Raw genomic sequence first — 27,710 nt, 5'->3', positions numbered from 1 at the left:
TTTTCTGTGTCTCTTAAGTGTCAATTAGTATGAATGCAGATTTGCTAATTCTAGTAATCCTGTGTTTTTGTTTTACTAATATAGAGACAGAATCCATAATTACTGAAATTCCCTATGTATGTTCTTCTTTGTAATAGTTTTTAAATCCCTAATAATGTTTTGCCTACAAGTTACATTTTCTCCTAGAAGTAGTAGAGCAATGCCAGTTTTCTTTGGTTTATAGTATGCCTAGAGAAGTTAAGGATATGTTCAAGTGCAAGTAACAGAAAACTTCGTGTAGTTACATAAGCAAGTGGAGAATTATTTTTTTTCCCAGAGAAGATTAAGCATAGATGTGGGTTCACTGCTCAGAAATGCAGACTCCATAACTGCCCAGCCTTCCTATGGTTAACCTTCATCCTCTTGTCTGTTTTCTCCCTAAGAAGCCTATAGATGGGGGCAGAGGTTAATGAGACAGATAGTCCAGCTTTATTAGCCTAGCTGTGTTTGTGGACTACTTTCCTCTTCTGGCACCTCTAGAATTTGTGTCCTGTGACTGTAGGTAATCTACCATCTATACACATTTTATTAAGTTCTTTATGGATAATCTTACTTTCTTTAGTGAGTATGACAGTTCTTGCCAAATGAAGCACCAGAAAGAAAAAGCTTAGGCAGGCCAGTCAAATTACATTGTTGATTCTTAGATTGCCAGATAATATAGATTACTAGCAAAACATAATACAATAGATCCCAAACATTAAATCAAAGTAACAATGTAGTTAAGGTTTAGCAAGTAGGATGTATTTAGCAATACTTGCTGTATATATTCTCTCCAGAGATAACGGGATTTTTCTTGATTTTTTTTTTTTTTTAGAAGAATGATGAAATTTCAGTCATTATTTCCCATGAAACCTAACATCACATTGTACACTTTGCTGTTGTATCAGTCAGCTGTCAGGCAGCCCATCTTACCTAGGAAATGTGGCCTCAGACCCTGCCTTCCTTCACCCTCTGGACATTTCAGTCTGTCTCACCTCTAGCCTTGTCCCGGGCCACTAACACAGGCTACAGTTGGACTTCAACATCTTCAGAGCAAGTAGATTTTATTTCTAATTTATTCTAAGTTGATTTCCATACATTAGAAGGTTCTAGTGCTTCCAGCTAGGACCGTATATTAACATGCCTAATAGCTGATACATGCTAAACATTAGCGAAGCATTTCCTTATTTTACTATGCCTTCCTTTGTTCCAGGAAGAAAAAATATATAAGAAATGAAGCCTTCAGTGTTCATATTGTAAAAGGCAACAAACAGAGTGTATTCAAAGCAGGAAGCTTTTCCTTTAAAAATATTAGATTGTGTCTTACTTAACTGCTAGGACAAAGGGTATAAGCCAAGCTGGCACCAGGTAAATGCTGACAGTGGGTGAGCTGACACCACTGGTCCAGTTCTGAATGCCCTGTAATCATCATTCATCTTGTCCAACACAGTGATGTGGAGCAGAACCCAGGGTAGGGCATGTAGTGCTTGAGTGTGTGAGTGTATGAGTGTGTGAGTGTGTGTTTGTATCTGTGTATGTATGTATGTGTCTGTGTGTGATGCTTCTCTGTTTTTAGTGAAAATTTTCCTGTTGAACACTTTCTATTTACCCTATCACCAACAAAAAGAAGTTGCGTCTTTTTGATTAGTTAACCTTTGTAGTTAACATTTAAAACTCACCTTTCTTTATTGTCCACAGTATTTCCAATTTCTTTTTTCCATACAGATTCTGATTTTTAATTAAGTTAATTGAAGTCAGCTGCTTTAATTTTTCTCAGTTGCGTAACTTTACATTAAATTTCAAATTTCTTACTATTATAAATATGTGACTATTTCTGTTTATAAACTTGAATTTAGGTTTCGTTGTTCTTTAAGTATTCTAAACTACAAATTTTTCAGCCATGGAAACAAAGAAGTATTCTCGTGCCGAGGAATAAAATTGGCGGTGGATTGGTTTTTGGAAAGAGGCCACAAAGATATTACAGTCTTTGTTCCTGCTTGGAGAAAAGAGCAGTCCAGGCCTGACGCCCTTATCACAGGTGAGCTCCTCCCACACAGCTGCTGGTGCCATGCAGGTGCTTGCCACTGTAGGGATGCTTGATCTGTTCCTGGTTACCCAGTCTGTGTGACTGCCATTGTCTTGGTTGCAATGTTCTTTGCCAGTTTGAAAATAATGTGATTGTATTAAGTAAATACTATATGTATTAGATACTTTTCTGTTGTTGTGATAAGACATAAGGATAGAAAGAAGATAGCAGCAGGAACAGCTGAGGCTCAGTAGGCATGATGGCATGAGGCTTTGAAACCTCAAAGCTCTTTTCCAGTGACACTTCCTTCAGCAAAGCCACACCTCCCACACAATTCCACCAACTGAGGATAGCAATTAAAACATATGAGCTTATAGGGACCATTCTCATTTAAACCACACAGCTATATGCTGGATATTTTTCATTTATGTGGAAACTTTAACATCAAATTTTATAAAATTCTTACTTTCTAAGGCATACTTAGTAGATTTATTCTAGCTTTGACATTTGCTCTATAGTATTTAGGAAAATGCACTGAAGGTCTTTAGAAACCTATCTCCATGAAATCAGCCCATGCAGTTATCAAGTTCTAATGGCCACAGGACATAAAAGGCCTGTTAAGACCCCGAGATATGTGATATAGCCAAAAAGGAAGAAATTACCAGATCCCAGTAATATATTCATTTATTTATTTTGCATTATTTTGTCACTTTTAAATGAATGAGTTTGGAACGAACATGCCTTCTTAACTGTTTGTTGTTATTGAACATTTGGTTCAGTTTTAGAGACTCACAGGCAGCATCCAGCATCCCTCCAGTATGAACAGAAGTAAGAAGGATCTATGTAAATAGAACAACAGAACTTTTTAGAGAGGGAAGGAGGGACGGAGGGAATGAAGGAGACTGAGACAGACATATAGACTTCATGCTTCCAGAAAGAAAGATTATTTTAAGTTTTTTTTAATCTAATACCACTAAGGCATTGTTAAAATAGGATACAGTGAGTAGGCAAGTATTGCTGGAGGCTAAAGCCATGGGAGCTGTCAGGTCCAAAGGGAACTGGGACAGTGGCTATCTGTGGTGTTTATTAGCATACCAAAAGCACATGTGGTGTACACACACACCCCATACACACACACACACACACACACACACACACACACACACACAGAGTTCCTGCCACTCCTCTCAGTTCTCACCTCACCCCTACTCTAAATTTCTCCAACTCATAGGCTTTCCTTCCCCCAGTTTCTCATTCCTACAGAACCATACAATTTCCACCATGAGCTCTCTTGGTCACCTCTCTTTGCTTTCTCTGTTTTGTGTTCTCTCTTGCTCTTACTCTCTTACCCTCTCATCCCCCAACATGGCCCTATTCAGCCTACTCCTTTCTCTTCCTGCTCTGGACTTTTCCAGATGCCTCTTGCTGTACTGTCCCTCATATCTACAAATAAACTTTCCCGTCAACTATATGTTCGAGCAGTCGTGTCCTCACTTTATACAAGCTCCAGTAGCTAGGTAAACTACAGAGTAGAATACCTGTGTGATCCAGCACAGAGAACCAAAGTGTTGAAATAACTCTAAAAAAAAACTTGCTTAGATTCTTATCTTATGCCCTATCACAATAATTTTTACATACTTGAAGACTTAATTGTCAGAATTAAAGCATTGAAGATTATAGTCTTTGAGTTAGAGTGAGGGAACAGTCTTTCTAAATTTAGAAATTTTAGAAGTGATATGAAGGAAATTGGTTAAATTAATTAAAGCAAAATTTCAGTTTCAACCTTTTGATAGACTTTCTTAAAACTAAGTACCTATTGATCACATTTTTAAAGTATACTAAGAATTCATACCCATAACATAAAACCTTTATACAAATTGACAAACACAAAGCTATTTCTAACACATAGTGGTTGAAGTAAACAACTCAAAGGGTCCAAATAAGGGAAAAAGAGTCCAGCTCCATTAGTAGTTAAAAGCATACAAATGTAAATAACCACTATTTTTTATCCATCAGAGTAACACTAAACGCGAATCGTATTCAGTCCTCTGAGTAAGCTCCCTTACACTAAGGAGGCGTAAGTCACTACAGCCACCCTCACATGCATTTTTTCTCAGACTGTTAATAGAGTAGTTCTTGCTCCATTAAAAGTTTTCAAAATTGAGTCAGCCAAAATCTACTGTGATCCAAAATTAGTAAATGGAAGCTTTTGGAAATAAACATCATAAATTTAAAATTGCAGCATTTTGAGTCAAGAGATGACATACTATGTCATCCTTCTCTGGTCCAGCAGGGAAAGGGATCTTCCCTCTGCCCAGTAGCTCCAGCCTGCAGGTGCTATTCCCTGCCTCCAGCCGAAGCTTTATACTAGCATTCTGGTTATAGTCAAATAAACAGCTGTAAAGTGCACCATTAAGTGAAAGGTAAAAGTTCTCAAGTTTATAAAGAAGGAAAAAGTATATACTAAGGTTGCTAGGCCATGTCATACAGTAAGATATTCTGAAAAAGGTCAGGCTCAACATCATTTTTGACAGTATATTGTTATAATTGTTCCACTTTTATGCTGGCTCATTTTATGCCAACTTGACACCAGCTAGCATCATTTGGGAAGAGGGAATCTCAATTAAGAAAATACCTAACTAGACTGACCTGTTGGCAAGCCTGTAAAGCACTTTCTTGATTGATGGTAGATGTGGAAGGGCCTAGTTCACTGCAAAACCACCCCTGGGCTGATGGTCAGGGTGCTATAAGCAAGAATGCTGAGCAAGCTATGGGGAACAAGGAACAAACTGGTAAGCACATTCCTTCATGACTTCCCTGGAAGATAGACTATAAACTATAAATGAGATAAACACGTTCTCCCCGGGTTGCTTTTGTTCATGGTGTTCATCAGCAGTAGAAAACCTAATTAAGACAATTTTTATTATAAGTTAATTTTGCTGTGTCTAACTTAGAAATAGGGTTTTATCATGGATATATATATATGTATATGTGTACATATGTATATGTATGTATATATATTCACATATATATTCTGTACTGCCTGTGTTCTCACTTGTAATGGGCTATCTTATAGTCCTTCCCAATGAATAAGGAGGAGGAATTACTATGCTTTTAAATTTTCAAATTCCCCTTAAGGAATGAATCCCAAGAAAATAAGCAGGGATGTAGGTAAACATCTAGAACCAAAAATTCAGTGTATAATTATTTTTAATAGAAAAGAAAAAAAAACAATTATATGCTCACTAGAAGAATAGTTCAATAAATTAGAACCTTTTTTCAATGATCCAGTGGTTAGGCAGAATTGCGTGTATCTGTTTGTGTGTGTGTGTGTGTGTGTGTGTGTGTGTGTGTGTTCCCACCCCTGCATGCATGTCTGGTGACCAGAGGTCAACACTGGGTGTCCTCTATTGTTTTCTGCCTTATATATTGTCTAGAGGCTAGATTGGCTGGCAATGAGCTACTGCGTTCTATCTGTCTGTGTTTCCCCAACACTGGGATCTGGGTTCCAAAGATCTAATTGCTGGCAATTTGAACTCAGGTCCTCATGTTTATGCACCAAGAACTTTACCCACTTAGCCATCTCCCCAGCCCATAGGCATAATGTTTTTTAGAGAATATAGTATATAAAACTCATGACTTTTATTATGTATGTATATGTATAAATATATGGAATGTTTGTGTGTATACATGTATCAACAGTAGAAAAATTCATAGAAAATGACTTAAAAGAAATATGGAAAATGTTAAATACGCTCTAAGTTATGTTTTTATGTTTTTATGGGATGTTCATTTCTCCCTATTTCTTTATACTTCTACTTCCTAATTTTTTCATAAGTACCTTAAAATACTCTGATAAACAGTAGGTAGGGTATGATAAATTAAACTAAAATGGAAAGGCAACAACTGGGCCTGGGGACACAAATCTACAGTCCCACACTTTGGGAGGCCAAGACAACATGTCATGTTACCTGGTCCTCAGCAAGATCATGTCTGGAAAACAGAGGAAAGGGAAGTGATGCTGAGGTGTGCACAATGATCTTTGTGCACATCCGAGATCAAGAAAGGAAATAACAAATCAGTAGGGCATGGCTGAGCCCAGGGCAGAAGTCCCAGCATGCCAGACCCCGGGGAAGATGTCAGGATACAGCTTACTTGTGAAATGATGGATGATAGTAAGGGCCTCCTTCCCAAAGTCATACTCTTCATGACTAAAGCCCTCAGCCACATAATCTCTGGTGAGTGGAATAGTTCAGTTCTCCTTCACTAGGCGTAAATCATACATTACAGTTTTCAGTCATGGATTCAGACTAGCACTTTTGCTAATCTAATACTCAGTTAACAAATACTTAACATGCACTAACCATGTTAACTTACTAGCTATCTACTAAACCTGAATTCTTTCAAGATGGAATTATCTATGAATCATCCTAATAAATGTTTTCCTCAACCTCACAATCTGTTTCATAAATGAAAATTAAGCAATGATGGTGACTGTTGGGTTACTTGCAGTTACTCTGCAGCTTTCTTCAGCAAGGCTCAGGGCATACCACACATCCATCAGTGAACATCTTTCAGGTAACAAAGGGCCATGGGCTACTCAAGACCATGATACAGGGGACAAAATCAGAGTATGCATCCTTTAGTGTTTCCTTTATTCATCCAGTCCATAGACATTCACTGAGGATTTTTTAATATGCTTCATGGACTGGGTGCTGATGGAAAGACCATGGGACAGGGTACTGTGCTGCCCTCCAAATGTTGTTCAAGATAACACATAGAGTAATTATAACATATTGGGTTCTATTATTGAATCTGGGCTTTAGGGCTTGCACTGGCTTTCTGTGAATTTTAAAGAGATCAACAATAACATATGATTGAAATACATTCAAGTTAGGTTGAAGAACACAGTCTATGGGCATGGTGGGGGGGTGGAGCTTCCTGCCACCTCTGCATATGTTAACTCAGTTACTACTCACAGCCTGCCCACTGCATTTCAGAAACAAAGGAGCAGGTTCAGTGAGATTGTATTCCCCAGGTGGACAGAAGCAGAACTTGAGTTTTATGCATAATTTTCTATTCTGACATCCACATTTTTCCACTAATCCATTCTTAACTTTAGTAGCCACTGAACACTCACAAATACCACAAGGTAACAGGCAATAACTGTCTGTTGAAGAGGTGGGTTTTATTAAATTATTAATTGGCAATGATTACCACATTTCAGAAGACAGGATACAGAACGTGTGATGACCATGACTATAGCAGCACTGCTCATCGGCCACCTTCCTTCTTGTGAACCTGTGCTTTGCAGTGTTTCTTTTGCTTCCTTCATTACTACATGTCCAATTCTCTCACTATCACAGCTCCTATTTAGGAAAAAAACCTACAAAACAAACCCACAGATGAGAGGAATATGCCTGTTGCTCAAAACTGCACCAAATAACAGCTTAGTGTGCATGTCCTTTGGCTCTGTTGTCACCCAAGTGCTGTGGCTTTAGCACTAAAGCTTTTACCTAATTGCAATAATAGAATAGGAAGAACAACAATATTAACCAACGAGATCCCCCAGAGCTTCCAGAGACTAAACCGCCAACCAAAGAGTACAATGGCATATGTAGCAGAGGATGGCCTTGTTGGACATCAGTGGGAGGACAGGCCCTTGGTCCTGTGAACACTGGGTTCTCCAGTGTAGGGGAAGGCTAGGGCGGTGAGGTGGGAGTGAGTGGATGGGTGGAGGAGCACCCTCAAAGAAGCAGGGGGAGGGAGGATGGGATAGGAGGTTTCTGGAGAAGAATCCAGAAAAGGGGATAACATTTGAAATGTAAATACATAAAATATCCAATAAAAAATAAAAAAATTAAGAAAAGAAATTTCTTTTGTTGAGAGTTACAGATTATGCTGCATCTGACAACTGAGAGCCATAATTTATATATTCCAGTTCTTATTAAAAAAAAAAACAAAAACAAAACAAAACAAAAAACCTCCCCAGGAAACTGGAGAGATGGCTCAGTGCTTAAGAGCACCTGTTCTTGCAAAGAACTTGGGTTTGATTCCCAGCATGTAGATGGTGCTTACAACCATCTCTAACTACAGTTCATTGTATCTAACAGCCTCTTGTGACTTCAGTGGAAACCAGACATAGTGCACAGTCCCACATCAAGCAAAACACTCATATGCATAAGATAAATATTTTTAATTAAAAAGAAACCTCTCATCATATGAAAGTCATCATGCATCTAATTATATATTTACTCCTGAAATTCTACCCTTTTCTTATTGCAGATCAGGAAATTTTACGTAAACTAGAGAAGGAAAAAATCCTGGTATTCACACCATCGCGGCGCGTCCAGGGCAGGCGGGTGGTGTGCTACGACGACAGGTTCATCGTGAAGCTGGCTTTTGAGTCTGATGGTATAATTGTGTCCAATGATAACTACAGAGATTTGGCGAATGAAAAACCAGAATGGAAGAAGTTCATAGATGAACGGTTATTGATGTATTCCTTTGTCAATGACAAGTAAGTAAGCCGACTGTCCCCAGCAGCTTCTGGAATAGCCTTCCCATTTTGCCACTGACCACACCAGTTTCCCATAAATCCTGATAGGAACCAGAAACTGAATACTTGAACTATAGAAGGACCAGTATGAGCTTTGTGCCCTTCCCTTTGTGCCCAGCTTATCTCAAGGAGCTGGCTGACAGAAACATCTACTCCCTAAGCCCCCCGAAAATGCCTGTCAGGTCCACTTAGAGCATGATAGCTTTCTAAACACACACATTTAAAAGTTTTTTCATGAAGGAAGACTGTGGTCATGATTGCAGACTTCAAGTTACTAAAAGGGCAATTGAAATAAACAGGCACAAGTTACAAGAAGCAAATATACTTACAAACATGTGGAAGACATTTATCTATTGTTAATCTAAACCCAACATGAGTTTATTTTCTCACTTGATTAATTCACAAAAATATGAACAATTGTTCTATTAGAGATATATAAAAACTAGGGCTGGAGAGATGGTTTTAGTAGTTAAGAACACTGTCTGCTTTTCTAGAGGACCTAGGTTGAATTCTCAGCACCCACATGGCAGTTCACAACCATCTGGAACTCCATTTCCAGGGGATCCAACACTTCTCTGACCTCTTTGAGCACTCATACACATGCTATGAAACACCTGCAGGACAACTTCCATACACAGAAAGATACGACACACATGCAGGCCAAACACTCAAACAGAAAGGTAAGACACACATGCAGGCCAACACACATACACAAAAAAGGTAAGACACACATGCAGGCCAACACACATACACAAAAAAGGTAAGACACACATGCAGGCCAACACATACACAAAAAAGGTAAGACACACATGCAGGCCAACACATACACAAAAAAGGTAAGACACACATGCAGGCCAATACATACACAAAAAAGGTAAGACACACATGCAGGCCAACACATACACAAAAAAGATAAGACACACATGCAGGCCAACACATACACAGAAAGGTAAGACACACATGCAGGCCAACACATACACAGAAAGGTAAGACACACATGCAGGCCAACACACATAGACAAAAAAAGTAATACACACAAGCAGGCCAACACACACATAAAGGCCAAATACCCATACACAGAAAGATAAGTAAGCTTAAAACATTTAAATGCATGAAAACTGTTGTACAATTTCACAAAAGCTTCAGAAACACTCTCAGCCTTAGAGTTATTTCTTAGAATATATAAATGAGGAAAAAACAAAAGCCAAATAAGCTAATTTCTACATTTAGAGTTACAGGAATTGTAAGGCGACTGAGCCCACTGTAGAGACCCATCAAGCTGCAGCGCTGCTCAGCTGTCCACTGCTTGCACTTGTTATGAAGTCTCCCAAGAAATGCGCAAAGTAGGGGTTGGCACACACCCGTGGTCTCAGCACTGTATAGGCTGAGACAGGAGAATCACAAGTTCAAGACCACCTGAGCTACGTAGTGAGACTCTTGAAGGGAGAGAGTCATGGAAACATGAGTAAACATGGAAAATATTTTTATTTAGCAGTGCCGGAGATGACTCAGGTTACATGTGCTCCACCACTGACCTACAGCTCTAACTCTAGTTTTTTTTACTGATTTTTTTCTTTTGTTATAGTAACATATTTATTAAGTGCTTTCTTTAGACATTTTGATTGTTCCTTTTTGAGTTTTTATATTGCTCACATTCTCATTTTGGAGGTAAACTATTGGGCTTATTTCAAGTTAGAACAAAGATGTAACAAGTATTCAAATTTACTTCTGTGTATGATGTATGAATTTTTCTTTCCTTCATTTGATAGTCAACCCAATGATATGCTCATGTCCTTAGATTTAGTTCCTTCTTTTAGTAGTAGGGACCAAAGCCAGAACCTCACATATGCAATGCTAGGCAAGCAGGCTGCCACACTCAGTTACAGCCTCAACACTTTTGTTTCTTAGACTTTTTGAGACAGGGTCTATTAACTCACTCAGACTGGCCTTGAACTCGTTCTGTAGTCTAGGAGGCCTGGATGTGCAATCCTCTTGCCTTGACCTTCTTCCCTCCTCCCTTGGCCTCAGGCAGCTGGGATCACAGGGGTACTCCACCTCTGCACCTTTTTTTCTGTCTCCGCTGAGAAGCCTTTGCTACAATGGGAAGAGAACCAATTTCAGAGTTGTGTACAATTGAATCTTGACTTCAGTGTCTCATGTCAGATACAAAATAACAATTCATCTGAACCTGAATTAGAATTACTTATTGATCTATAAATGGAGCTTGCACTTGGAAATGCAGTGGTGTGTGAGGCACATCTGGCACATAGTGGTGTCTGTCCTCATTGCTGTCCCTCCCTTCTCTACCTGCCCTGCATTCCCTTGCCAGACTGCTGTCGACAGCTCTCTTGAGATGCCCTGGTAATCTGTACTCTAGTCCTTACAAGCACCCCAAGACTGAGAGGAAGAAAGAAAGTGGTAGGACATGCTGTCACAAAAGTTATTTAAATTAAAACAGATATAAGTTAAGGTGAAAACTGAACACTATAAGAGAATGTAGTTTAAAGTGTAGTTTTTTCCCTAACCTATAAATATTAGACAAAACACATGGAATAAAATTTCAAAAGAAAATAGAGTAAATGAATATTTACACCTTTAGGATTAAACTAACCATTTTGTGTGTCATTCTTTATTGTTATCTCTGTGACAGGTTCATGCCCCCGGATGACCCTCTTGGCAGACATGGCCCAAGTCTGGATAATTTTCTGAGGAAGAAACCCATTGTTCCTGAGCACAAAAAGCAGCCTTGTCCCTATGGTAACTGTCCTTATGGATACTTGACATGTGCCTTTAGAGTCCAGTGCATTGATAAACACTGAAAACTTCATATGCTATATGCCATGTGCTTCTTTTGATTATAAGTAAATTTAAGGAAGGGTGCTAGCCTGAAACAATTGTTTTTTACCTATTCGGGTTCAATATAGGATTTCTCAGAGTGAAAATAATGCTAATTCTGTTTGAAGTTACTTTTTATGTGAATAAAAATTAGGAATTTTTCTATGTAGGTATGAATCAGATAAGTGTAGCTTTGTTGTGTTATAGCAGGACAGTTGTTCCTCGTAGCAGACTCCCACCCAGTTGTAAACACCTTGAAGAGTAGAGGCAGACATGATTTGAGGTCAACTGAGAGCTTCCTTGGTGCTTTGCCTAGTAAGCAAGAAGACTGAAGAGAGTGAGGAACACACTAAGACATAGCCCAGCTCCCATGTCTGCCTTTGTTACACAAGTTCAGATAGGCTTGCCTCATTGACTGTGCAGGATCTCATGCTGTGCTCCTTTGCCTAACTGATCTTATCTTCATAGGAAAGAAGTGTACGTATGGACACAAGTGCAAATATTACCACCCAGAAAGGGGCAGTCAGCCTCAGCGGTCAGTGGCTGATGAACTTCGTGCCATGTCTAGAAACACAGCAGCCAAAACTACAAATGAAGGGGGACTGGTGAAAAGCAACAGTGTTCCTTGTAGCACCAAGGCTGATAGCACTTCGGATGTTAAACGGGGTGCTCCAAAGAGGCAGTCAGACCCAAGCATAAGGACTCACGTCTACCAAGACGTAGAGGAAAAGCTTCCCACCAAAAACAAGTTGGAAACCAGGTCTGTACCTTCCTTAGTTAGTATCCCGGCCACTTCTACTGCAAAACCCCAAAGCACTACATCTTTAAGCAATGGCCTTCCATCTGGAGTTCATTTCCCACCTCAGGATCAAAGACCACAGGGACAATACCCTCCAATGATGATGGCAACCAAAAATCATGGAACGCCAATGCCTTATGAACAGTATCCAAAATGTGACTCCCCTGTTGACGTTGGATATTATTCCATGTTGAATGCATATTCTAATCTGAGTATCTCAGGCCCCCGAAGTCCTGAAAGGCGTTTCTCACTAGACACTGATTATAGAGTAAACTCTGTAGCTTCAGACTGCAGCAGTGAAGGGAGCATGAGCTGCGGGAGCAGCGACTCCTATGTGGGGTACAATGACCGCTCCTATGTCAGCTCTCCTGACCCACAGCTGGAAGAGAGCCTCAAGTGTCAGCACATGCACCCTCACAGCCGCCTTAATTCCCAGCCCTTCCTGCAGAGTTTCCATGACCCCTTAACCAGAGTTCAGAGTTACAGTCATGAAGAACCAAAGTTCCACCCCAAGCGTCCTCTTCCACACTTGGCTATGCACCTGCAGCACCCCGCCGTGGGTGCCCGCTCCAGCTGTCCTGGCGATTACCCCTCTCCACCAAGTTCAGCACACTCAAAGGCACCACAGCTAGGGAGGTCCTTAGTGGCCACGAGGATAGACAGCATTTCCGATTCTCGACTCTATGATAGTTCTCCTTCAAGACAAAGAAAGCCTTATTCTCGGCAGGAAGGCCCAGGAAGCTGGGATAGGCCAAGCTATGGGATGGATGCATATGGCTATCGGCAGACTTACTCCTTACCCGATAATTCCACACCCCCGTGCTATGAGTCGATCACCTTCCAGAGTCTGCCTGAGCAGCAGGAGCCCACCTGGAGAATCCCCTACTGTGGAATGCCACATGATCCTCCAAGGTACCAGGACAACCGAGAGAAGATTTATATCAATTTGTGCAACATCTTCCCCCCTGACCTTGTGAGGCTTGTCATGAAAAGGAATCCTCACATGACAGATGCCCAGCAGCTCGCTGCAGCCATCTTAGTGGAGAAATCGCAGCTGGGTTATTGAAAAGATGACGCATCTTTGTGGTGTTTGAGTAGTTTTTGTTCAGCTCAGTTGCTGAGGGAGGTTTGCTACAATAGCACATGTGATCTCCTTCTCAGCAGGGAGGTTATATAGTATCCATTTATGTGAAATACTGTATCATGGAATCTGTATGGAACCCCGCTTGTGGACTTATCACGGGATTGCTTTACATTCAAACTTTTTTTTTTTAACGTTTCCTTTTTAAAGCTATACACTTGGCTGGAAATTTCTCCAGTTTGATTTAATAGATGTATCTGTGATCTTTGATATTCCTCTTTGGTGCATCAGGGGTTTATATGCAGCACTTTTTATCCTTGTTTCCTGTCTTATTAACTTAGTGTTTGTCTGTCAACTGCAAGCAATTGCAGTACCTTCAGAATGTGGAGGTACTGGACTAGACCTAGCAAACTATTTCCTCAAGCCAAGCTTAACTAGAATCCTTTACAGCTTTTTAAGTTATTTTTATTTGGGGAAAGTGGGCTTCTTTGTGCTATAATCATTATTTATAGAAACAAAGATATACTACAGCACTGACTTTATATATAAAAAAAGGTAAGCTTCCAGTTATGTTAAAATGGTAATAGTACATATTAGAGTGATTCCCGGTATGGCACTTTTTATTATTTTATTTTTATTTGGATGTTTCCTGTTAAGAAAATTAGCTATTTTAAATGGTCAGTTTAAAAGAAAGCAGATGCAATCAATGGAAAAAAATATTTCCATTTTCTTTTTTATGAATAAGGCACAAGCTGTAACTATTACAGGTTAAAGCTTTGCTTCCAGCTAAGATGTGCTCTTTGACAGTAGAAGTGGGATTGAAGTCCTTGATTTCCATTAACATGTATTTTTAATCTGTCTTTTTGTGGGAGGCACAGTACTGGATGAATAACCCTTTCTCAGTACTTGTCTGTTTTTAATGAATCCAAGTATTCTCAATGCAACTTTTATATTTAATACACTCTAGCTTCCTGCTATATATCGAGGCTGGCCTGAGGTGGTCTGATGTGTTGAGGATATGCAACATTTACTGATACTGCACTATAGAAATGGCAACGGAGGACTTGTAAATGGTAACTTAAAGTTTTTGTAAGATATTGTATATTTTCCATTTTCCTGAAGGTAGTTTTTGGGGGGCCTGCTATATTATTAAGGCCAGACTCTTGCCACAAATAGTGTAGTTTTAGATACAGACTAAAGTCTGTTCTAGTATTAGTAAGGGATATTTCTGGTTGCAAAGTCATGGGTTTTGCTTGCTGTAGTGACCCTTTTGAGCATTGGGAGATGGAGCTATGGTCAGTGCAGACAGTGTTGCGATGGGCAGAAGCTGCCTCTGACTTTACTGTTGCAATGCCAAGTCCAGCTCTGCTCCTGTAGTCAGCCTGGATGCTCTGGTCTAGATGCTCTGCTCTTGCAGTTTGAGCGAGGGAGAGCTAGGCAAAGCCTGAAAACCAGAAAGTACCTTTTACTGTTGATACAAATTGTATCTTTTTAACAATAAGAACTATTTTGATTTGTAGATCTAGTTAAAAACACAAATGTGTAACTATAATTAGACTTTTGGGCAACATTTTATCCCTTATTTAAATACAAAAAATTTAAAGGAAAATTGAAGTCTAGAATAGGATAGAAAATAAAAGTAACAATTAAGGTAAATAAAGGTGTCTGTCTTAGTTTTATATATTAAAATATATTAAATAAATTTATTGGCATTTTCTTTTTCCTAAAACTTACCTAGTGTGAACTTAACTTAAAATAAAGGTAAAATGCTGCCTGAAAATAATGTCCAACATCCTCGACTAGGGTTACATTCTCACTACTTGTGTGACACCGTGTGTTGCATGGAGTAGGATTTGGGTACACAGTAAATGCTTCTAAACGGCATTGTGCATATTAGCATATCCAATATTCTGAACCATGTTCAGCAAACTTAATTCAGGAAAGTGATGTTCTACAGTTACTGCTGTTGTGCTTGAGTGAGCGTGGCACATATCTGTACCCAGAGTGCTGCAGGTGGTGCCACCCCACCATCCCGAGGGCTGTGTCTGAAAGTGACACAGCCGACCTGTGAAACTGTCCTTGATTCTCTCAGTCATGATCTGAAGGACAAGTTGAAATGTGGAGGCTAAGTGAATGCCAAGAACAGGGTTGCAAATGTGGGGTTCCTCTTACCCAGGCTACCTAGTCGCATTGTGAGACTAGGCTAGGAAGTCACTTAATGAACATGTCACTTTTGCTTCATATTAGCACTGTGATTGTTTGGAAATGGGCACACTTGACTAAAATGATTTAAGTGAGACCTTAGGTAAAAAGGATATGACTTAAAATTCAGCATTCTTACATTTTTAGCTGAAGTTGCCCTCTTTTTCATCTTTAATATAATCTTTGCCAGTGTGTGTCGTGGAGTGGGTAGCTCTGACCCACCCACTCCTACATTTCTCAGTGCCATTGGCTGTGTGCTAAGAAAAGGTTTTCTTATGACAAGAGGACAGTCTGTCTGTCCCCTTAGATGAAGCACCAATGCTGCTTTCAGACGTTAAGAAGAAGGTGATTGGCAGATTTTAGCTACATCAATTTCTCAAAAATCTCAGGTAATAAGTAAAAGGAGTCCATTATTAAATTTGTAACTGATCATAAACCTTAATTTTAGCTAAAACATTTCTTCCCAGTCTCTGATTTCTATTTACCAGACTAGCTAAAATAAATAAATAAATAACCTGAAATGGTGTGCTAATGAGTAGTAAATGTCAGAATTGATCAGCTGATTAAAAAGGACTCAGATTGGAATATTCTGCCCCTGAATAATAGACAGTCAACTGTACTTTATACAGTAATAGCAGTTTGTTGTCCCTGTGTCTTAGTCCAGAGGGAATAGTACCTAACTGGCCAAAATGGCCCTCAGAATTTCCTCTTTTCTTGCATGTAACACAGACATTTCAGTCTTATTATCCTAATGGGAGTTTGTCACTGACCTAAACAGTGAAAGTAACGTTCACCAGTAAAACATTTGACACTGGTGGCAACTTGAATTTTTGTTTTTATGAAAATACATTTATGAGAATATGTAATTACCTAAAGAGGGTGTTTTATATATACACAAGTTTGTTATGAAGTATTAAAAAATAGGGAGTTGTCTTTTAATGGATAACATTTTCCTGATTAAACTGTGTCTTTGAGTTGTGAATGACCAAGTCTAGGGTCTATTTGACCAATGATAAGATTCAGAACCACTTACATGGAAAGAAACACTTGGTTTTATTCTTGGTATTTTTAAAGATTATTTTGATAATTTTAATAGAATGTGTAATTTTTAAATACACAAAAGTAGTATTGATTATACAAATGATTATTTAACATGTCTTTTATGGATGTATCTATATGTATATAGACAGTAATATATTTATAAGACAAATATACTTTATGTTGCATTTTTTTAGTTTGTAATTGATGTTAAGTATGAATGTGTGTGAGCGAGGATGCACATGTCTGTACACGTACACACATGTATTGATGTCTGTCTGCCTTTCTGTGTTTGAATGCTGAAACCTTTTTCCCTGACTTACTGGGATTTACTCTAAGATGTATTTGGGTTTTGCTCCTCTTACTACCCTTATTCCTTACTCAAGATAAAATAAGAGGTACAGTTTTCTAGTCTGTCTGTTGCCAGATGGCTCTTCCATTTTATTAATCTCTAATTCTTAGAGAATGCCTGACATCAACAGATTATGACTGGAGATAATGATTATATTCCAAATATATTAAAAAATGAACCCCTGCTGTGACGTGAAAGTTTCAGGATCCACACCAATGAAGAGAGTAAGCCTAGAAGATGGAGTCATCCACATACTAGAATTCGAGGAGACCTGGTACCTGCAAAAGGAAAGAAGCGTGTATTCTAAATGATCTAGGAAGAAAACCCGAGGCGACGTGCCAACAACTCTCTCTGTAGGATCTGGTAGTCAATAATTCAGGCTTCTCTGAGAGTCAGAGAGTCTCTTTACTGTACACCTTTGCCTTTACAGTGTGAAAGCCACAGGTAGCGTAGAGATGAAAATGAGAACTTTTAAATAAAATTTTATTTACAGAAACAAGCAACAGGCCAGTTTTTACCTGTGGGCCATTCCCCAGTCCAGTCCCTGAGGGAAGAAAGCCAGACATATTAAGCAGTAAATTCTTGTGCATGTTAATATAATCAACAATAGCTGTGCCCCAGCAGCCATCCAGAAGGAGTCCAACACGTCCCTGGTGTCCTTCAGAAGATGACTGTGCGCAGTCAGCAAAGCATTGGTTAAGTTCATCACACCCGTCACTGCAGATATCACTTGTCTAGCCATCAAGAAATCTATTTTTTTAAAAAAGTATCAGTATTGGGAATTTTGCTTAAGTTCCGGTTTTTAAATAGGAATCCTTTATCTTTTGTTTCTTAGTGGCCTCATAGGCCAGAAAACAGCCTTTTTTTTAAAAGCCCAGTTAGCCACATTTTTTTCAAGACTGCATTTGTCAGTTACATTTTTCTGTTCAGGTTTTTATCTTCTGAAACTTAACAGACTTACCCTTTTTTAACCAGTGATTTTAAAGATTAACATACTATAACTTCACAATTTCAGATTTTTCTGTAATGTTTAAAATTGACTAGACCAATGAATATATTTGTTACATTGTTACTCTTAGTAAGAAGCAAGTGTCTCCTTTCTCTGTCTACATGTTCACTATGGAGTGTTTACCTTAGGGGCTGCCGTGGGAGTGATGTTCTCATGGGCACCTGTAAATCTCAATTGATTGAAGGGACACACCACTGAGCATGCTCATTCACACTGCTTCATTCATGGTATCTCAGCAATAACACTATCTTTACAGGATTGTTAAATAGCTACGAAAACCACTGCCTACTTAAGTAGTTACACTTTCTTTTAAAATCCAAGTGCAGTCCTGGCTTTATCAGTGTTGATATTTTGTCTGTTATGCCATCTCACCTCCTGTCTGTCACCCATGTTATGACAACACTGTCATATTTATTCATGGCTTTCCCCCTAGGATCCTCAATCCTTCAGACAAACATAATTTCAGGTTTTGACCATTTGGCAGTAGGAAACACCTATGCATGTCTTCAATCCTTATAAACCTGTAAAGTTTCATTTCTTAATCCATGTACTGAACTTTCTGTCCAGGTATTTCAGGTGAACAACAAGATATTTCCCAGAAAAGCTTTTACCATTTCTATCTAAAACAGCTTATGTCTATAAGAAAAAGAGGTACAGCGGTTGTTTTGTAAGGTATAAACAAATACATTTGTATATGTAGTGTGTGTGTGTGTGTGTGTGTGTGTGTGTGTGTGTGTGTGTGTATGTATACACACACTTCCTCTGGAGTTTTTTAATTATAAATTTTCAACCTGTGAAATACTCACAAATGGTCAAATACTGCAGACAGGGTATCCCATCACTGTCAGGTCTTCTCTTCCTCCCAACTGTAGCTGTATGCTGGTAGAGAATTTCCTTACTCATCCTTCAAGCTTTTCTTACAAGAAAAACAAGGTAATGAATATGTTTAGAGCAACCATTTTATAAACATATTATTCTGTTGAATCTCTGTCTGTTCTGTGTGTTTCTGTAATAGGATTTTTACAATTCCAAAACCAGTGGAAACAGCTATATGATTCTGCCATAGAGGGGGAAATTCTAAAATATCCATTTTTCCTGTGGTAGGTTGTTGTTACATGAAAAAAAAATAGATCTCATATGACAGTATAGATGCTAAATAAACAAAGCATTTCCTTCTCTGGTCCCCTGGCTTTCTCGGATTCTGTGGTTAATGGCATTGGCCTACTTTGAAAGTTGTACACATGTTCAGCATTGATGTAAATGTTAGAGCCACAATTAATTCCTATTAAACTGAAATTAAATGTCAAAAACTAGTTATGACTCAAAACATGATGAGAGTGTTTTCTTTCTCTTAGTCTCTAAGATGTTTGGTTTCCGGTGATTCTGAAGTGTCTGGTTGTTTAGCTCAGACAGTGTGGTTGTAGATAGGGACCTTATCCACTGAGTTTAAGGAAAGGTTGGATAGTGTAGGTATGCTTGGTCTGATGAAGGCCAGTGGGGGCATTAAAAGGTACTGATCAGGCTTCTCTTCATGGGGCAGTATGGAGTAGGGTGATATGCCAACTTGGGGAACTGTGAACTCTAAACAGGCTCCATGTGCATCCTTCAAGGTCTCTTTCTTGTAAGTTAAACTGGAGTCTAAAAGCAACACAGTCAATATGAGTAAGTATTGAAAAAGAAAAAAAGCAGACCAAACAAATAATAGAGTGATAAGTTTTATTTTGTTGCTAGTTGAGGCTCAAAAACCTAGATCACTATAGAAAATGTTTTATTTCTTTCGGAGATTGGGAGAGACCACAGGCAGAAGTCAATATGTGAAACTCATGTGCCTGAGTGCATCTTGCACACGTTAGTAGGAGAAGAGAGACCACACACACAGTATGCTGAATCAAGCAGATCAGCTCTCAGTCTTTCCCAAATCCCCTTGTAAATTAATTACCCTTGTTCCTGTTTCTAGTACACGAGGAGGACAGGGACAGATGAGTGCAGTGCTGCCTGGCCCTGCTCTTGAGCCTTGAACAGGGAACGGGATCCCTGCTCTTCTCCAGAGCTTGTCTTCCTGCCCCAATGTTCTGATGGTTTTTTGGTCAGTGGAAATATTCTACTTGTGATCATTATAACAAGATGTTCTGATTAAATTCTAGTGGGATTTTTCCTCCTCTGCCACTTTGCAGACCTTTGCTTTTCCTCCAACGTTGTCCCTAAAGTTGGTACTTTCCATTGGCCAATATCAGCTAGTCATCTGCCCCTTCTCCCACTTTATTAACTACATATAAGCTGAGAATTTGCAGTCTCAGATTATGCTCTGGTCAGGCTGCACATGAACATTGAAACATTGATGCTCTTAGTTGCCAGAGACTCCAACATATCCAAAAGCAATAAATCAAAAGCAACACTTAGAGGGAGAGACTTCCAGCTTTCCCAGGACTACTTGAGTCCAAAGAACAGGAGTTGGAGTAGAGTGCTAACTATACCTCATCCTTTCTTTTTCTCAGGTCAAGTCTTGTCTGAAGACAAATGTTAGCACACACTGATGAGTTAGTACATGGTAATACCTTAATACTCATCAAAGCATGAAAGAGAAGTGTCACAAAACAGCAACTGTAATGCTGAGTTTATTCAAAACAAAGTACCTGGCCCTGGGTGTTTGCTACACTCCTGTCACTGGCCCTGGGCCTTTGCCACCCTCCTGTCATCACCCAGTTTAGAGGCATCTGCAAAGCTGAGAGCATCCTTAACTGCCTCTGGGGGAGAACCCAACCAAGGTTGTCAGGGATAAGCTAACTGCCAGGAACTGTAGGAAGACAGGGAGCAACTGGCTTTGAAAGATTCTCCATCTCTCTCACAAGAACAAGACGTCTCTATGGTAACATAGAAACTGTGACAGACCCCTTGGGAAGAGTCTGGAGCAAGGACACAGTGAGTTTAGCATGAGCTTTGGAGTAGTGCCCCCATGTGAACACGACTTTGATCTTGAAGCTTGGCTATGCCTTCCATTGCAGACGGAATCATTTCCCATCTTGTGGATCTTCATTTCAGTAATGACAGGATATGTGGTACTCAGGAGGAAGGGGCCTGAGTGTGCATGCTTGTGAATTGCTGGTTCCTCTCGGGGGCAGCCTCTGGTCTAGAGAGTAGCCTGTGGAGGGAGGGAGGACTCCTGGAGTGAGGAGCCCCACTGATGCTGTCTTCTGTAGTTCTGAGACAAGAGTCTGTTATGAATATCACAAATCCCTTCGCCCTCGGCTGGTCATTGCTGTACTTTAGTCCAGCTAGTCACTTGGCCCCACTGAAGAAGCCAGGCATGTAGGCCATAGCCTACTGTCCAGCCCTGACATTTCAACCTCTTTAAAGCTATGGCACACACATGTACAGAAGCCATAGACTGGTGAAGAGAAGGGGTAGCTGACAGCCATAAGTGGATACTTAATTAAGGCTACATACAGAAGTCCTCTACACACTGGGCAATATTTTGTGGCACTCCTGGTTTTCTTCCTGAATGTCACTTCCACCCAATCCTAACAACCAAATATCTTAACAATCTTGATCAAGATATGTCCCCTGGTGCCCATGGGACTAGAGGTTTGAGCATAGGCACATCCACCATGGGGCTGCAGGAAGGGTATCCTCTGCCCTCAAGAACTAAGTCTAGATCAGAACAGTCAGATGCTCATGCTGTGGTTTGGTTATGGTGAGTTTCTGGTGATAAAACCTTAGTCCCCAACTTGGCAATATGAAGGTAATGTGACCTTTAAGGGGTAGGACTTTATGCAAAGGGATTAAGTCACAGGGCACCATCTTTAGAAGGGTTGTTTCAGTTCCCACAGGACCAGAAAACTTAGGAAGTGAGCCTGCCCTCAGCCCTTCCTCACTCAGCCAAAGCCCCTTCTGTTTCTTCACTGGTGGTACCATGGGCACCCCAACCCTCACCAGAACCACAGAGCCAAGATTTTTGGATGATCGGATTCATACGTCAAACTTCTTTACAAGAGATAGACTACTGTCCTCTTTGAGTTTCTATTGCTGTGGTAAAATGCCATGAGCAAGTTGTGGAGGAAAGGGTTTATTTGGCTTACACTTTCAATCATAGTCCATCACTGAAGGAAGTCAGAGCAGGAACTTGAACTAGGCAGGAACCTGTAGGCAGAAGCTGATGCAGAGGCCATGGAGGAGTGCCGTTTACTGGCTTGCTCCACATGGCTTACTCAGCCTACTTAATAGAACCTAGAGCTTAGAGCCCTAGAGTGATAGCACTCACAATGGGGTGGACTCTCTCACGTCAATCACTAATTAAGAAAATGCCCTAAAGACTTACCTAAAGCCAGATCTGGGATGAGAGGGTTTCTCAACTGAGGTTTCTCCCTCTCAGATGACTATCTTGTGTCAAGTTGACAAAACTAGCCAGCACAGGCCCTCACCAGATAGTCTCCATGTTCAGCCTCGATGGAAACTCATGACTCTCAAAATGCCCAGGAAGAAAGGCATCTGAGGCTATAGGAGCCTTTCTGTAATACAAAAGAATGGGTGGTGGGCGGTGGTGGCGCACACCTTTAATCCCAGCACTTGGAAGGCAGAGGCAGGTGGATTTCTGAGTTCGAGGCCAGCCTGGTCTACAGAGTGAGTTCTAGGACAGCCAGGGCTATACAGAGAAACCCTGTCTCAGAAAAAAAAAAAAAAGAATGGGTGGTAAATAAGGCATTTCCACTGGAGTAGACCCGATTGCAGGAAGACTAGAAAATGGAGGAGTCTAGGCATGGATACCTCTAGAGGCTTAGCTAGGAAGCCATGCTGGGCTTCGACATTAGAAGGCTTCACTGGCTTGGCATCTAGCAGCCTTGATGGTAAAGGCTGGAGAAACACTTGATATGGTTGTCACAAAAGCCAAAGGGGTGAAAGGCATTTGAAAGAATTCTTGTGTTGGTGTGGTGAGATCAGGCAATGAAGAGTGTATACAGATTAACTCATTAAACTCCAGTAGGTGAAATCTATAGGGATGATACCCATTTTGGGGAAGGCTCAGGGTCTGGGAAGTGCCTCTGTTAGTGTCCCCTCTTCAGATGATCTCTCAGATGCATTCCCATTGTGAGGATGGTCATGCTGCCTCCTGATCTGTGGATGTTTGACTTTTACAATTCAGTGAACGCTGAATCATACAGCTCACTTCTACCCTTGCTGAAAAGCCTGGATATGTTCTTGTTTATCTGTGTACCAGACTCTCTCTACGATTTTATTGAGAGAAAATGGGATTCTGTCCTTAAATCACCATTGCAGGGTAGAAGTGCGGCCGGCATCCATTTATCTTGTGTTCTACCCAGTCTGAAGTGAGTGTAATGCAGAACTACTTGTTTGTCCCCAAGGCCATGGCCAGAAGAGGATATTGATTTGTAAGAGTTACTCATGCTGACCAAGGAATGTTCACTGGCCCCCGTTTAGCAAATGCCACCCAGCTGACTCAGCCTGGAGAACATTTGGTTCTTGCAGTGTCTGAGGACAACAATAAATACAACTCTTCCTTCCAAACAAGTGCCTCTAGGTCTCAAGTGTGAGTCCTAGGGAAGGAGCCTTGGTCTCACCCAGGAATGTGCTACAAGTGGAGGCGCTTGAGGGAGGGCTGTGGTCTGTCTGCTCTACCAGAAAGTCCAAGAAAGGATTCCAGCATGTTTCTTAGCAAACCTTCCAGGTGAATCAGATGTACATTAAATGAGAAACCCGGGACTGAGCCATGAAGCAGAGATTAAGTAGGCGGGGGTGAGGCTCACAGTGAGCCTGGCTGAAGCTCCTTGCTGGAGTGTGCAGACCTAGTGGGGTAGCTGGACCTCCTGTCTACCACTGAATCCCAAGAAGGCAGGCCCATCCTCCCTGTGGTCACCTCTGTGAGGTTGAGAGGTGGGGGTAATTGGACTTTCTGTAGACAGTCAGCTCCCCCAAAAGAAAACATAAGAAACAGTGTTGTCCACAAACTCTCCAGCCAATGCCTGCATCTTCCAGGGTAGGAATGTATCCCAAGCCAGGGGCGGAGGGCTCATCCTATGTATGGGTTCTCTGGGTAGAAGGGAGACCTCTCTACCCATTTGCTCCTCCAGGAAGCATGTGGGGATGTTGGTACCTGTACGGTAATGACTTCTCCCTCTCCAGTGGTGACACTGTAGGCTTTGGGGTTCTGAGCCATCAACATCCAGTCCATTTGTCCAATAATATGCAGAAGAGTTGTAAAAGCAGCCACGTAGAGAATGGGCAGAGAGGGCCTGCTGTGTTCTGCCTCTGCGTAGGGGGCTGGGCTTAGTGAGCGCTGAACACAAACACTCTTAATCCTCCTGCCTCCGTGGCCTATCTGTGCCATCCAGCCACCTTCTGTTTAATATTAAAAGTGGGTGACTCCTTTCCCTTTTCCAAGATGTATTACAAACAGAAATTAAGTGTAGAAATAGAGGTGTGTGGCTCATTCTTTCATTCCAAAACACCTTATTCTACAGCAGAGGAGTAAGGTCCCTGGCTGGAGCAATTGCTTCAAGGTTCAGCCACTAAGCCCCACTAATTTACAGAGATCACACACAGCAGCTCCAGGCTTCTTGCCTGCTGAGGAAATCCTTAGGCCTCTTCAGCCTCTGATTTCAGGCAGCCTCCCAAAGCACTACCCTTTACTGCCACAGCATAACTTGTCTAACGGCTTCTGCCTGCATCGGTCACTAGCCCCAGCCAGGAAGGATCTGTCCAGAAAAGCAGCCCTGGCTGTGGATAGCAGGCTCTCTCTTGAGCAAAAGACCGGAGTCTCTGGAGGGTCTGCTAAGAAATGGAATTAAGAATGGCTTTGATACAGCATGTCGATGGCCCGTAGCTCACGGCCTGATGAGTCCTCATGTGCTTCTGGTCCTTATTAATTTATATAAATGGAAAGTGGCCTTCCAGGTGCCCCGGAACCCTCCCTCACCGCAGCTGTACAACAATTTCTGTTTATGGCCAAGGAGAGGCCTACTGAGAAATTTGATAAGTTATCACTACTACACACTACAGCAAAGCACATGATTATCTTTGAAGTTATAAAAAAAAAGATGCTGATAACAAAGGACTCTAAGTGCGAATAAACACCCCTCCATAGTAGATAAACAGTGCTGCATTGATAGAGGGCTGTCTGCTCCTGTTCTGCCCTCATACCCTGAAAACCTCTGACCAATGAAAAAACATCTATTGTGACATACTTTGTATGGTTTTTATGAAAATCTTTAAAGTTTACCTCTGTGCCTGGCAAGTACCTGACACATTCTTTGCAGGCACAACACATTCCTAAGATGGCAGTTTGCAATGTGACTCAGCTACCTGAGCAGTCCCCCTAATGTCAAACTGCTGAGTCACATTGCAAACTGTCACCCAATGCTTCAGTCCTCCTGCATTCAAACCTCCCTCGGCCAGGCCGGGTGCCTCTTCATGAATTACTAATGCTACCTCACATCCCAGCTCTGCCCTGAACCCTCCTCACCCTTCTCCAAACCCTGGGCCTGTGTCTTAGTAACACTCACTCGGTGCAATTGGAGAAGACAAGAAACTGAGACGGAGCAGGGAGGTGAGTATGATAGCCACTGCCTGCCATGAGGTGCAGAGAGAACTGGGAACCCAGGCTCCAGATGACGTCAGAATATATTTATTGCTATATGTATATACAATTATACAAACAGCCCAGACAGGAGCGGTATGTCACATCGATTTCTGCAAATTCCACAGGAATACACATGGAAAGAGGTTCATATCATCACGTTTGTTCTCAGAGAAAAGCCAAAGAGAAGTCACATACATTCTTTTTTAAAAAAAAGTTGTAAAGTCTTGAAAATTTTTCCCATTTATTCCATCTTATGAGCTAATTAATCATGCAGAAAAAAAAAAGTGTTAGGGGTAGGAACTGGGGGATTTCCAGAAGCGTATGCCTTCCAGTATGATTGAGAAAGTGGCATCTCAAAGCCAAGCTCAGCCGATGTTGGCTCAGGACTATAGGGCTGTGGACATCCCAAGTCCTGGTCCATCTCCTGAGGTCTGACCCTAGGAAAGGCAGTGAAGAAGGTATAGGAACACAGTAACCGGAAGAGAAACCCATAGCAAACAGGCGAGGGGAGGAGCATCAGCAAGCGCCCTGGTTGATGGAGATACCAGAGTGTGGGAGTGTATGTGTTCAAGACTCAGGGCTGTCTCAGTACATCCTTAGTCTAAAGCCCACCGTGGGTCAGCCACCTGGGACCTGTGCAGAAAGATGACAGGACAGTCAGGGAGAAAAGAAGAAACTTCAACTTAAATATTACCAGGACGGGCTGCCAAGGGCATGGCCCTGAGAGTTCATGTTCAGGGGCTGTGCGGGGGTGGAATGCTGCTAAGGAGATGCCAAGTGGCACAGGCTGCTCTCTGACCTCAGATGGGCTGGAATTGTTCAGGGCCTCAAAAGAAATCAACAACAGGTTTGGGAACATTCTGACCCCAGAATCATGTGATGGATGTAAAGTTACAGTCACAGGCATTTCTACTATGAGGGAGAGGGTAGGTCAGAGAACCTGAGGAGTAGGCTCATCTGCTGGTATTAGCTCCATGTGGTAGACACCTCAGGTCACTTCCTATTTCAAGGACCCTACACGGAGAAACCTGAGGTCAGATCTAATCTGACCTTTAAACAAAACGTCAGTCCAAAGCCGCGCAGAGAACCTAAGACCTGGATGTTGAGAAGCCTGTGATCCACACAGACACACCGAGCCAGTAGCCTCTAGACTCATCAGTTATTTGGCTATAATCTGGTCCTGAGACTGTAGGGGGCTCCACCACTCAGCAAACCAGCCAGCTAGTTCCTGTTTTGTGGCTTTGGATGTCACCTCTAAAGTCTTGCCAACAGAATCCCACAGGCAGGCTGGATGACAGTTCTGGAGGGAAGCCCTAAAGATGGAAGAACCAGGACACCTGGGTCCTGTTCCATTAACAACCGACTGCGGAGGGAGGCTGCAGCCCTTCCAAGGCTGACAACTATATGACATTTCAGCCTGAGAGAGGCGGCGCCTGCCAGCTCCCTCGGTCCCTTTATGAATTTATCTCTGAGTAATTCAAAATCTGCCATTTGAGCTTGGCAGCCCTGGTGAGTCACACAGGCACCTTTTCTCTTCCTTTGACAACAATAGCTTGGTGACAGCCTCCCTCACAGGCATCGCCTTGAAGGGCAGGCACATCCTCGGCAGGTGAAAGTCGCCGAGATAGGAGCAGAGCAGCCAACCTATTTTAACCTGGGGTTTTTAACTAATCAAATAGGGTAAATGAATTTCTGTACTGGAAGACCGGGTTTCACGGTGAAAAGTTGCAGAGAATGTTGTCTGTAGCAATCCGTGAATGTTATGGATGTGTTTCCAGCAGCGATTTTTGTTCAACTACCAGGAATAAGGACAGCTGAATTCTGTGGATTTGTGGTTGGCCACACCCATTTCTAAATGAGTGGGAGCAGAGGCAGATGGGTGTTCTGTAGCCTTCAAGTTAACTTTCAAACTGTGACAGTTTCAGTGGCATCAAGAGGTGTCTGGGAGTCTAGTGTGACCTGCACCTCGTTTCATAGACTCTAAAACTCAAGGCTAAAGAAGTCAGTCATCTTTAAAGTCTCCCCTTCCCCCCCTTGTAAGAGCATGTAACACCTGTCCCATCTTGTGAAAGGACTGTAAAAGACACGCTGCCATGATGGAGCCTACGTCTTCAAGCATCACTGCGAGTATGTCCATGTGTGACCAGGTGGGGAAATGTTTGGAAAACTCCCCCAGAACATTTGGGAGACCTCAACCTGC

The 27,710-nt window shown here is 41.4% G+C and overlaps 2 protein-coding genes and 1 long non-coding RNA gene across 11 annotated transcripts in view; 1 reads left to right on the top strand and 2 right to left on the bottom strand.

The window, feature by feature from the left end:
- Zc3h12c (zinc finger CCCH-type containing 12C) overlaps positions 1 to 19,246 on the top strand; it is a 59,763-nt gene extending 40,517 nt beyond the window's left edge. For 5 of the 8 annotated variants that reach the window (XM_031344156.1, XM_031344155.1, XM_031344159.1 and 2 more), the window contains 4 exons: positions 1,917 to 2,056; positions 8,330 to 8,564; positions 11,254 to 11,360; positions 11,907 to 19,241. In XM_031344156.1, coding sequence (XP_031200016.1) covers positions 1,917 to 2,056; positions 8,330 to 8,564; positions 11,254 to 11,360; positions 11,907 to 13,303 — 1,879 coding nt within the window. In that variant the 3' untranslated portion in view covers positions 13,304 to 19,241. Of the gene's footprint in view, positions 1 to 1,916; positions 2,057 to 8,329; positions 8,565 to 11,253; positions 11,361 to 11,906 lie in introns of all 8 variants that reach the window. The other 3 variants (XM_031344162.1, XM_031344161.1, XM_031344160.1) reach the window with 3 other exon arrangements.
- Positions 2,719 to 4,787, bottom strand: LOC116072671. The gene is made up of 2 exons (XR_004111539.1): positions 4,694 to 4,787; positions 2,719 to 2,883 (listed from the first exon to the last, which is right to left on the bottom strand). It is a non-coding gene; the product is annotated as an uncharacterized LOC116072671 (long non-coding RNA).
- Positions 10,547 to 27,710, bottom strand: part of Rdx (radixin) — a 68,229-nt gene continuing 51,065 nt past the window's right edge. Inside the window, exon 16 of one of the 2 annotated variants that reach the window (XM_031344166.1) lies at positions 10,547 to 10,697. The gene's annotated coding sequence lies outside the window, so the exon portion shown is untranslated. Of the gene's footprint in view, positions 10,698 to 25,535; positions 26,144 to 27,710 lie in introns of those variants that run through there. The other variant, XM_031344165.1, reaches the window with a different exon arrangement.

Source organism: Mastomys coucha, unplaced genomic scaffold, assembly GCF_008632895.1.
Source record: "Mastomys coucha isolate ucsf_1 unplaced genomic scaffold, UCSF_Mcou_1 pScaffold23, whole genome shotgun sequence".
Taxonomy (NCBI): domain Eukaryota; kingdom Metazoa; phylum Chordata; class Mammalia; order Rodentia; family Muridae; genus Mastomys; species Mastomys coucha.
The sequence above is the reverse complement of the archived record's forward strand: the minus strand, read 5'-3'. Positions and strand labels throughout refer to the sequence as shown.